We start from the raw sequence: 12,383 nt of genomic DNA on the forward strand, positions 1-12,383 counted from the left end.
CGTTTGGTGAGTCAAGTGTGGAGAGGTCCTGGGAGCGCGGACGCCCGATTTGGGGCGGGAGGCGGTGGGGTCACGCTTGGCTGTGCCGAGAGCACCTTGAGGGGGTTGGGGGCCACGAGGCTGGAGTGGGCGAGGCCGGGGGTAATGGGGGCGATGTATAGCTGGGGGCTCAGGCCGGCCGCGTGGTTCAGGGAGTTTGGGGAGGTGGGGGGCGGTGGTCCAAACACAAGGCCTGACGGTCTGTCGGATGAGGAGAGACGGAGCCAATGCGGAGATGAGGCAGACGTTTGTGCAATACATCGTGGCCGGGAGGGAGGGCTCTCGGATGGAACCGTCAGGAGTGACCCGCGGGAGGGGCTGGGGCCGAGCGGCGGGTGAGAACTGATCGAGAGGCCGAGCGCTCGGGCCATGGAGTCCTGACAAGGTCACGGGGAGAACGAGGGCGAGGAAGGTGAGAAGGTGGAGAGGAGGGCGTAAAAGCCCACGACCTTCCGGTCCGCGCCTCCTCCTCTCCCGGACCCGGTGTGCCCTCGCGACCCTCGCCGGCCCTCGGGAGGGGGCGAGGCCTCAGATCGGGTTTGAAGCGTCTGGGACGGAATTGGCACCTCTTCCGGTTAGAGGTTACAAAACACAGCCTGCGTGTGGAAGGGAGCAGCCGAGATGATTCGGCAGTGCTACTCGCCCTTCTCTCTTCATTGCCGGTGTGGGGAGCAGCCCCCGCCCCCCTATTAATCCTGCCAAAGGCTCTTGGGAGCGGGAGCGGTTTGAATGAAAAGCTGTGAGTGAGGGATCGGAGTACCGGGCCCAGCGTGACGAACCTGTTTGAGTCCCGTGTACCAGGGCTGCTCCTAACTCCGTGCACCAGTCACTGGAGGGGGTGGGAGCTTCTGCAAATGCACTCTCCTGGGTCCTCACCCCCTGAGTCAGAGTCCTCAGGGTGGGGCCCTGGCAGCCATTTTTCGACAAGCTGACAAGCTGGCAGGTGACCGATGCAAGATCAGAAACGGAGATGATTGTTGTTAGATGCCGTTCTTGAGGCCCGAGTGGCCGCTGTGGAGGTCCGGCAGCCTAGCCTGTTGCGTCACCGGAGGCTGGGCAGCTCCTCTCTCCTTGCGCCGGACGCTCCCCGGTTCCTGTGCACTTGCGAAGGTCTTCAGGGGGCGTGGTGTCTTGCTCAGCCGACAGATTGCTTCGTGTTTGTTAGACGGGCTTTGAGCATCTGGTTCCTAGCGCCTCTTTTTCACACCTGTTCGACTTTCTGTGGGCAGTCGGCGTCAGTTGCTGTGTGCGGATGAGGAAATGATAAGGGGAATCTAGGAGTGCTAGTGGAAAATACATCTTTTCAAATCACAATGGTGAAATTGTCAGATATGAAGCTGGGAAAGAAGGTTCCATTTAATATTAGGCATGATTATATATATATATATATATATACACTTTTTTACAATTCAAGGAGAGAGATGCAGACTTATGTTATGGAATGGATTTCAGTATTTTTCCCGATTAAAATATACCAGCATAAGATGGGTGGTTTGGCAATATTTTGTTAATCACAGGAACCCTGGACTCCGTCAGGAGAGCTTGGTTCTGGTCCCACCTTGTCAGAAATGTATGCCTGTTGTTGAGGAGTTCCTATAAGCTTTCCTAACCCCTTTTCCATCTGTAAAATAAGGCTGTTTGCATTAATCATGAGGTTATTTTCAAATTACATGATTTATAGTTACTTTAAATGGTACTTTAAATGTTAACCATGTTCTCATTGATTGGCTGTAAATCATGAATACTTGGGAAACTTCTAGGTGGTAATTAGAAAGAATTATAAAAATCTTATGAGAAAGGAGAGGGGGGGGATAGAAACATCAGTGATGAGAGGGAATCAGTCATTGATTGGCTGCCTCCTGCATATCCCACACTGGGGATCAAGCCCCAAACCCCAACATGTGCCTTGACAGGGACTCAAACCATGGAATCAAACCATGACTTCCTGGTTCATGGGTCCACGCTCAACTACTGAGCCATGCCAGCCGGACCTACTTTCTTGCTTTTAAAGACAATTCCCAAATGACTTCATAGTTTAGGAATAATTAAGGCAAAGGAAGAAAACATGCTTTTATAGCTGCAAAAGACGATGCTAGATTTTAAAAGTAGATTCTGGTATATAATAGTTTTGTCTCCTGTGATTGCAAGAAGCCAAGACCTACTGAGATTAACCATTTTTTTCCTTTCATAGATAAAATATAAGAATTAAAATACAAATAAACACTTAAGGTATATATGGTTCTGCATTCTTCTTACCAACTGATTAAACCTGAGAATAATTTTAATTGTTGAAATATATTACCTTTAAATGTATTCAACATTTTGTGGTGTACTTCCTACATGCAAAGCATTGTGCCAGGCAATGGAAATAGATACAAGCAGGACAGGTGTGTCCTCCTGACTTCAAGGATTCTAGCAAAAGAAGCAGTTAAACAGGCATTTACAAGAAAGAGTTATGACAGAGAAAACATAGCATGCGGTGAGACTGCATAACCAAAACAGCTTTCGAAGACTTTCTAGAGGTCCGTTAAAGTAAGAAGCTGGAAAATGGGAGGAGTCAGCTATGAAGGAGATGAAAAGGGAAGTGTTAGAGGAGTCAGCTTCTGAAAGGCTGGAGGTATAGAGATCATCTGTAAGATGCAAATAGTTATGCATTTGAGAAGTTCATGATTAGTTATAAAGGCAACTAATAGACATAGTAGCCTAAAATAAATACAGTGTTTAATTTTTATCTAGTCCATCTATGTAGGTTCTTGAAGGCCATCCTCAAATATTTCTCTGTGAAACTTCCCAAACCTACTTTAGCTAAAAGACATCACACTGTAAATTCAGTTCTCGTTGTCTCTGTTATGCTATTGACAAGTAATCACATTGTCATGTCCTTTTTTAAAATCTAATTTTTGAACCACTAGTCATTTCTGTGTTTATGTTATCTCTTCAGATAATATAGTGAGCGTCCTGAACCTTGAGCTGGTTGAACCTTGTATATAGTAATAAAAAGCTCAGTAAGCGGGTTTAGTCAATTAGCAGGTAACCAAGTACAAAAGGAAGTCTAGTTATAATCTGAGTTTTCTTTCATCTCTGATATTGCGTAACTCCTCTGGATTAAGGTTGTCTTTTCTGTCAGATGACAGAATCGACTCTTCCCAGTGGAGATGGGGCTTGGAGGGATGATTTCATTTTTCAAACTAAGTAGTAAAGTTGGGTTTTCTTTGAGGGCCTTAGCCACTCTGACAGCCCTTGAAGAGCACAGTGTTGAATGAGGGCTGTTGTTATGGAAGGGAGTATAATGCACAGGAAACGCCCAGAAGTGAAGGTAAGATTTCACGTGGGTAGTTAGTTGACTTTTGACTTTATTGTAATTGACACCAATCAGACTTGTGCACACGTATACTATGTTTGACTCCCTTATTTTATCTATGGGTAAAGTTTATTTATAGGCAGTTCAAATCAGATTGGTGAAGAAGGAAGTGGTACAGTTACTGTGACTAAGGTGAAACTGAATTTATTACCTCATTGTGATGAAACGCCTGCTAACTTCCTATGCAAAGGAAGATGATTGAAATGGGAGAATGGAGCCTTTAGTCCCTGTGATAATTGAAAATAATCTTTTTTTTCCTGCCCCCTTATTCGTATAATGGTCAGGCCAATATCTTGCCTTTTGATATTATTTAAAAGAATAATAATATAAAAGAAAGAGAATTTTAAGAAGCTCAGGGAATATAAGGTATGTAGGAAAGACAGCTAAAGCTTGAGAGATATTCTTTTATTATAAAAGAGTATAGTTTGATTTTATGCTGCAGTATTGTTAAAGAAATTATAACCCTAAATTATAAAAATCTATATTAGTTCAATTGAACATAGTTATGTTTAAAAGGAGACATTTCTAGCAATAATATTAAAATAAAAACTTTGTCCTTAAAAGATGTAAACAATGAGTCTAGAAATTTTGGCTAATCAGAGTAACTAATCTTCCCCACAGACAGCCACCATCAATAACAGAGATCAGTGTAATCGGTTGGAAACTATTCAGAGGCGAGAACTGAGGCCGGGTAGCATGTAGGAATCGGTCAGCCAGTTGTGATTGAGAGCAATAAAGACGACACTCAGCTACACTTAAAAGTGCTCAGTAGTATTTTCACCATGACACTGAGGAGGCAGTAAGGAGTGTCAGTCTGGTTTGAATAATTTAAAGTTGTCAAGTTGAATTGATTAAGGATGAAGAAAATAAAATTTTTTAAAAAGGATGAAGATAGTCAGAAAATTAATAGCTACTATTTTAATTGACAAAACTTACTTAAAAATGCACTGTTATGAACAGTGACGTGCTAAAAAGAAACTGGTGTATGGAGAAACTTCTAAAAATGCTTTTTAGAGTTCATGGATATACCAGATTTTTATGGAAACTAGGATTATTTTAAGTACATCCTAGTTAAGTACAGTCACTTAATGTTCTAATTGCTTTTAATTGCAGAACCTCATGGAAATTCTCTTTCAGGAAGATTCTTCAATCAGTATGTCATCCAACACAGATGTTTCTCTTTCTTCATATGATGAAGGTCAGGGATCTAAATTTATGCGAAAAGCTAAAGAGGCACCATTTGTCCCTATTGGTAAGTTTGGCTTTGACATTCTGATAATCAGTCTATTGTATGCTGTGACACAATTGAAGTGTGATCGATTCGTCAAATATATCCATAAGCATTATTTTCTCATGTTTTTTCAGGTGTGGTTGAAATATGCGGAGATTGGCATATAACTATCATTATAGAAATGCTTCTGTGTGTATTTAGACTTCTGCTTTATTGACTCTTCTTTCAGTGAATGTGCTCGGGCCTGGACCCCCTTAGTCTCTGTGGTTTGCTAGAAGGACTCAAGAGGCTTATCTTTTGTTTTTGGTTTTTTTGTTTTTAATATATTTTATTGATTTTTACAGAGAGGAGGGGCGCGGGATAGAGAGTTAGAAACATCGATGAGAGAGAAACATCGATCAGCTGCCTCCTGCACACTCCCTACTGGGGATGTGCCTGCAACCAAGGTACACGCCCTTGACTGGAATCGAACCTGGGACCCTTCAGTCCACTGAGCCAAACCGGTTAGGGCTTATCTTTTGTTTTTTCATTCTTTATTGTTGAAAGTATTACTTATGTCTCCTTTTCCCCTCTCACGAGGCTTTTTTCAAAAAGCTGTTGTACTCACAGTTATGGTTCATTACAGTCTCTGTTATATTAATTGATTCCCTTTAGAGAGGGAAGTAGGACAGAAAGGAAGAGTTCCCCTGGTTCTCTTAAAGGAATTTATCTACTGGCTTCACAAGCCCACATTTTGAAGATCTTAACTTTATGAGTCTGCTACTTTTTGCTGCCATCTCAGGATTTTTGGTTCTGAGTAGGGGAATTAAAAACACAGCATGTATGTTAGCTAATTAATGGTCTCATAAGCATCCTATATAATAAAGAGCTAATATGCAAATGGTCATCGCACCCTCATGCGGGGCCCCCCCCCTCCACCCGCGGGGCTTAATGGGGGGTGGGGCCAGCCGGTTCTGGGTCTTGTGCGATTTTGAGGCTCGGGTGGGCAGAGACTTGACTCTGGGTCCTGTGGTATGCTCCAGACTCTGACAGGAGGGAGATTTTCATATACATTTTACTAATTTTCTTTCATCTCTGACACTTCTATTATAGAGAAAGGGCAAATAGCAATATTAAAATATTTCCTCTAAATAATTCCCTTTTAATGTGCACATGCACTGAGCCACTAGTTTTTATATAAAATAGTAGAAAGTGCATTGATTGGTGGTGAAAGCATCTTGGTTCCCTGTCCCCGTGTATCTGACATAATTGTGACTATTTGTTTCTCAGGAATGGCGGGTTTTGCAGCAATCGTTGCATATGGATTATATAAATTGAAGAGCAGGGGAAATACTAAAATGTCCGTTCACCTGATCCACATGCGTGTGGCAGCCCAAGGTTTTGTTGTGGGAGCAATGACTCTTGGTAGGTACCTACAGGAAATTTCAAATTTGTGGTTTCCCATTAATGAATTTCTTTGTTAATAAAACAAGGTACATACTTTTAGCTAACTTTGAAGCACTTTTCAGATATCACTTATATTTATTTTCCTAGAAAAGTGATTAAAAAATAGTTCAATTCAATAGTGACATAAATTTACGGTGTATGATACAGGGTGGGGCAAAAGTAGGTTTATAGTTCATATGGAAAATAATACAATCATTAATAAATAATAATACAAGAATGTACTCACAACTGTAAACCCACTTACTAAGGTTATAAAATAAAGGAAGAAAGACAGTCCTGTCCATCACTGAGTTTATAATTTCACTGAAGAGCCTAGATATGCATAGGGTTGGAAGTAAGATCCATTTTCTGGAAGAGACCTATGATTGCTGTTTTACTGAGTTGAAGATAAAAGAGATTTTTTAAATGTAGGTATTAAATGCTTTTATTGGCTCTCTGATTCATTCACTTTATCTGGTATTATGTAGCAAGAGCAGTGCCTTTTAAACTTGCCAGATAAATATTAAACAGTCTGAGCTAGTCCATACTAGCTTCAAGCTACTTGGGAAAATAAAAAGAATTTTAGAAATTTAAACTGTTTAAGAAGGCAAGAAGGTAAGCAACCGGGGGACTTGATTTTTTACAGAGAGGAAGGAAGAGGGATAGAGTCAGAAACATCCAACCGGGGGGCTTGTTCCCTTTATAAAGATTGCATGCTAGCAAAGGTGCTACTTTTAGCTATTTTATGAGCCATTTTTAATTTTCTTAATATTGAAAAAAAATATCCTTAAGTGCTTAACCAGCATTCTTTTTTTCCTTTTTTAAGGTATGGGCTATTCCATGTATAAGGAATTCTGGGCAAAACCTAAACCATAGAAGAAGAGAAGCTGCTTGGTCTTAGTGGTGTTTGCTGTAGTTAGACATCTCATATTGAGGTTATATGTTTATGTTGAAAATAATCATTTGAGAGGGTCAGACAATAACACATTAATTTGAATATTGGCTTCCTTTTGTGCAGGCTTGGTTTGCCAGGTGACTAAATTACTAGTGACTAGTTCACTAGGTCATTCAGGGGAGTCAGGTTAGCACAGAAGAAACACGTCATTTTAAATGCACTTGATGTGGTAAAACGTCCACCTTGTTAAATTCTTCTGGTGAAATTAGTTCTCAGCAAGAACTACCTGCCAATCCAGCAACTCCCAGTTGCTGCAGAATCTCATGCTTTTGATGTTATGTAGGAATCCTATTTGCCCCAGTTACTTTGACTTTATTCTGCCTGCCTTGTGGACTGAATGAGGAGTTCAGTTTTTAGGGTTGATTGGCTCTTAAAGAACCCTTTCAGAACAGTGCATGGCATATCATGTTACAAACCTCCCCACAACTGAACGTGTGTGTTTAAACCAAACCTAACATGCTGATAAAAGCTGCTAGAAGGTAGTATTTATTTTAGAGTCACACTTGTAAATGTAAAATAATTATGGACCCCAGTTTAGCTCTTTTCTAATTGCAGAATTATATTTTTGCTGCTGTTATATTAGAATAATTTTTAAATGTCATCTTGAAATAGATATATGTATTTTAAGTGCCAACACAAAGGTAATGAAAGACAGTTTTAAATATTTGCTGTATGTTCATTTTCTCTGTAAGAATCATAAATGTTAAACTAAACAAATACCTATAATGGAAATGATGACTGATTCAAGAGCAAGCTCTGGAAAGACATTATACAGAAACTTTGATGTACTACAGAAGGCTTTATTGCACTTGTGAAATTCTAACCTGAATTACATTCCATGGTGATAACATGGTAAATGTATTGTTATTAAAGTAAGTGAACATGTCAAATGTCTTGTATTTATTTCAATTTGGAAAAATAAATCATTCCTCAAAGTAGCATAAAAATTAAGTTTCCAAAGAGATAAACCAAAGAACTTACATACTTATATGCATATCCCATGGACATGGGCAATAGGGTAGTGAAGACCTGGAGGGTGGGTAGGTGCTGGGAGGATGGGATAAGTGGGAGATATCTAATACTATCAACCCTAAAAAATGTATTAAAAATTTAAAGTTTCCAGAAATGAGGGAGAGCATTTTGTACCTTTGGTAAGAACCACGGTTAAAGAATATTTACCAAACAGGAAAAATGGCTAACATTTATTGAGCATTTATTGTGTGCTAGACACACTGCTGTAAGCACCTTTAAGAATAATATCATTTAAGTTTCCTAACAACCCTAAGCGTTAGGAGCTATGATCCTCATTTCATAGAGGACTTCGGCATGAATAGTTTAAGTAACGAACCAATGTCGCATAGCTAGAGAAGGATGTAGGTTTGGGACTGGAACCTGTATAGTCAAGTGGTTGATGCCAACAGGTTTTAGAGACTTGAAATGTTGGCCTTTGTGAAATTAATGCTGTAGTGGCAGCATTAATTTTATTATAAATAAAATTAAATGAGGTTATGGCATGGTCTTGGCTCACCACTGACTGTATAACTTGGACCAAGTCGGTTTTCTCAATCTTTTCCTAGCTGTGAGGTGAGAGATTGGTCTAGGTAATTTCTGTGGTCCTATTTAGATCATTTATGGGTCTGTGAGAAAGTGATTTAAAATATAAGCTATTAGGAATTTTAATCACCTTCAAATAGATGGTATAGGAGATGCTTATAGGCAGTCTTAACAGTTTTTTCTATAGAAGAAAAAAATTGGGAACAAGTTTCAGAAATTTGTCATTTTAATAGATGAAGATACTGGTTTTGTGAAAATAAATACTAATTTGAAAGAAAACGATCTGGACAAATGACAGAGGTTGCTGGGAAGATTAAGGGCAATGGTGGATATAAAGGGCTTAGCATAGCGCCTGATGCATCAGTCACAGCCAATTGGTGCTGTTACCCTTGTGAAGCTCGGGGATGCAACAGCACAGGAGCTACGTGGGCCCTGCCCTTAAAACTCACAGTCTAGTAGGGAGGGTGGCATTAAGTAAGTGGTGACCAAAAGGTGGGTATTGGGTATAGGATGCAGCAGGGACTTTGGGCTGGGGGGCCTAATCCCGGGTTGGAGGCAGACGATATCCCTGAGAAAACGATGTCCTGCCTTAGGCGACAGTCTGCTGATCTGTCACCGAGAGTTGGGAGTCCTCAGCTTCCTGTTGTGTGTTACTGAGGCATTGGTGCTGGGTTGTTCCGTGCCTCTCCTCCACTGGTCTGTAATTTTTTCAGCCAAAGCACCTGGCTGGTGCCTGGCTCATATAGGTATTCAACAAGTCTTTGTTGAATTAATTAGAATAAATAGGTTTTTTTTTTCACATTTAGGATCCTGCTGTCCCCAAAGCAGTTACCTATGTCTACCTAGCAAGCAACAGTAACATCTGGTGATGAGAATCAGAATTGGACTCCATACTTTTATAAACCCTCAAAGGACCTTCCCTTCTGTATCAGAATTTTGGAGTAGAGGATTGGACAAGTAGGCCATGCCTGAGGGAACGCTACTCAGAGTTACAGGAACTTGAAATTTAGGGTCAATGCTCTTCTAAATCTATACAGCCGGTGGCAACATGCTTCCTAGGCCAGAACAAAGCCGAATGCACACATGGTATTTAAAGTCCTCACGTGTCAAGTACTGGGACTGCCAGTTATTTATATACTTGATCCTGTTTGAAAGTTCTCCAAATAGAAGGGAGAAATTTGAGAAACGGAACATGTACCAGCCTTGACGGGGTTGCCACTTTCTCAGTGAATGACTTATCTGGGACAAGTTCACGAAAGAACCAGCACGGCCCAGGCATCCTAGCTGTAGTCTTAGTCACTGAAATGAGGCCGAATAATTTGTTCCTAGCAGGACAAAAGTTGTGCAGTTTTCTCCTAAATTCAGTAGCGATAAATGGGTCTACAGTGGAGGCCAGCGTCCATGTGCCCCTCTCAGAGGAATGTAGGAATAGGTCCTTTTGAATATTTTGAGCTTCTTACACCTTCCAGCTCGAGCCCTATGACCTACACTCAGCTTGTCTACAGCCACACTCAGGGTCCTCCCCACTGGTGCTCCTTCCTAGCTCACCTATGTGTCAGCGATGCCCTCCGGCTCCCACGGTCACACTCTGGGCTCAAACTCAAGCATCTTTCCTTCCTCCTGCCATTTATCACTATGAAACCAGTCACCAGGGCCTGCCAGTTGTCCTAAGCAAAGTCAACATTCACATTTGTCCTTTCCCTCTCCCTGTTGCCACCAATGTAAACCTAGGTCCTTCACCTCTGTTCTGCCACCTTCCTACAGCGGTGCCGCTGATGCCAGAGCCCTGTGCCCAGCACTGCCCGAAGGTGCGATTCCCATATACAATTCCAATATACAAAATTTTTTTAAACTCGGTCTTTTTGTTAAGATTTTAAAAATTGATTTTTAGAGGAAGGGAGGAGAGAGGAAGAGGAAATAGATATGAAAGCAGAACATCAATCAGCTGCCTCCTGCATGCCCCTACCGGAGATGGAGCCCACAACCCAGGCCTGTCCCCTGACTGGGAATCAAACCCAGCAATCCTTAGGTGTATGGGATGATGCCCAACCAAGCCACACCAGCCAGGGCTATCCTCAGATTTTTTCTTTTTCATAAGTTAAAATCCTCTGCCAATATTCGTTTTGGCCGTCATAAGAAGGAAGGTGAGATTCCCATATACAAATGGTCTTGACTGGAGGAGGTGAACGAAAAACCAGGAAGTACACAAGGCACTGGGAACCTAATCAACAGGGGGAAAAGGATGATCACTGAGACCAGCTGATTTCCATCCATGTGTTCTAAAAGACCAAGAGTGATCTGAACCAAGAGTGAAATTGAGAAAGTTTGGGGCAGATATAAATGATATGACCAGTGCACTGTGCTGAGAGCTGGAGGCAGAGCCAGGGTAGATCTCATCCATCGGAAAGATCTCTTGGGACTAAATAAAGACTAATGAGTCTTGGCAGAACATTTAGTTTCCTAACAAAATCAACATATGATGAATGAGATCACCATACACTATATACAAACACATCTTAGACAAAACAGCTCCCTGGGTAAAATAAGACTTGAAGTGGTATGAAGTGAGACGCTGGTGGCCAACAAAAGCCCAAATCCTTGGTGAGTTGAAGAGGCAGAACTGACAGTGTGTATCCAGCACCTTCTGCCCACGGGAACTTGAACCTGGAAAAAAGGAACAATTTTTATCTCTGGGGGAGCCCCCGGCTAAGAAGAGGCATATTTAATAAGACAAAATATCTCAAGGCAGATTGCCTCTGTTTGCTCTGAATCCGTACCCACAATATCCTTCTGGTAACTTGGCTTCTTGTGTGTCTGATTCCTGGAAGGGAGGGGCTCTGGATAAGGGTCACCGTCCCCTAAAGTAAACTGGTGGCTTAGTGTTCTGGGTGATACCATGACTGGCGTAGGTCTAGCCTCAAGAGACAACTCCTGGTCCAAGGACCAAAGCTGATTATGGAGCCTAGCTTTAAGCTGCAGCAAAGCTTTCCTTTTTGAGACAAAACAGCTAAATATGGAGTGGTATTTCATTGTGAGTTTGTGGTTTTTATTTTATTTTTACTCCTCACCTGAGGGTATTTTTCCATTGATTCATAGACAGAGTGGAAGAGAGAGAAAGACAGAGAAATATCCATGTGAGAGAAACACATGGATTGGTTGCCTCCTGCACCACCCCTACTGGGGCCTGGGCCTGGGAGGAGCCTGTAACGAGGTATGTGCCCTTGCCCAGAAACGAACCTGGGACCCTTTGGTCCACAGGCCGATGCTCTATCCACTGAGCCAAACCGGCTAGGGCTTTTAAATATATTTTTATTGATCTCAGAGAGGAAGGGAAAGGTAGAGACAGAAACATCAATGATGAGAGAATCATCGATTGGCTGCCTCCTGCATGCCCCCACTGGGGATCAAGCTGCAACTGGGCAAGTGCCCTGACCAGGAATCAAACTGTTACCTCCTGGTTCATAGGTCAACCCTCAACCACTGAGCCACGCTGGCCTGGCTCACTGTGGTTTTGATTTGCATTTCCTTAATGGCTAGTGATGTTGAGCATCTTTTCATGCGCTTATTGGCCATTTGTGTATCTTCACTGGAGAAATGTTTATTCAAGTCCTTTGCCCGGTTCCAATTGGTTTTTTTATTGCTGTTGTTGAGTTTGCTCAACTAATTTTTAAAAAAATATGTATTTTATTGATTTCAGAGAGGAAGGGAGAGGGAGAGAAGATAGAAACATCAATGATGAGAGAGAATCATTGATTGACTGCCTCCTGCACACCCCCAACTGGGGGTTGAGCCTGCAACCCGGGATGTGCTTTGACGGA

At 41.9% G+C, this 12,383-nt stretch overlaps 1 protein-coding gene and 1 long non-coding RNA gene across 3 annotated transcripts in view; one reads left to right on the plus strand and one right to left on the minus strand.

Annotated features, from left to right (window-relative positions):
- LOC102766554 overlaps positions 1–12,383 on the minus strand; it is a 32,094-nt gene that overhangs the window by 17,253 nt on the left and 2,458 nt on the right. Inside the window, exon 1 of one of the 2 annotated variants that reach the window (XR_436011.2) lies at positions 819–1,364. The exons of the other annotated variant lie outside the window; for it this stretch is intronic. This is a non-coding gene — a long non-coding RNA (uncharacterized LOC102766554). Of the gene's footprint in view, positions 1–818; positions 1,365–12,383 lie in introns of those variants that run through there. 2 annotated transcript variants of the gene reach the window in all.
- Positions 4,538–7,901, plus strand: HIGD1A (HIG1 hypoxia inducible domain family member 1A). Its single transcript, XM_015568379.1, has 3 exons — positions 4,538–4,652; positions 5,901–6,035; positions 6,883–7,901. The coding sequence occupies exons 1-3, from the start codon at positions 4,556–4,558 to the stop codon at positions 6,930–6,932; spliced, it is 282 nt and encodes a 93-aa protein (XP_015423865.1). The 5' UTR covers positions 4,538–4,555; the 3' UTR covers positions 6,933–7,901.

The sequence above is a fragment of the Myotis davidii genome, unplaced genomic scaffold, assembly GCF_000327345.1.
Source record: "Myotis davidii unplaced genomic scaffold, ASM32734v1 scaffold663, whole genome shotgun sequence".
Lineage (NCBI taxonomy): Eukaryota > Metazoa > Chordata > Mammalia > Chiroptera > Vespertilionidae > Myotis > Myotis davidii.

Coding starts and splice junctions, on each gene's coding strand:
- HIGD1A (XM_015568379.1), top strand. CDS start 4,556: ATGTCATCCAACACAGATGTTTCTCTTTCTTCATATGATGAAGGTCAG. Junction 4,653..5,900: donor GGCACCATTTGTCCCTATTG/GTAAGTTTGGCT, acceptor TTTGTTTCTCAG/GAATGGCGGGTTTTGCAGCA. Junction 6,036..6,882: donor TGTGGGAGCAATGACTCTTG/GTAGGTACCTAC, acceptor TCCTTTTTTAAG/GTATGGGCTATTCCATGTAT.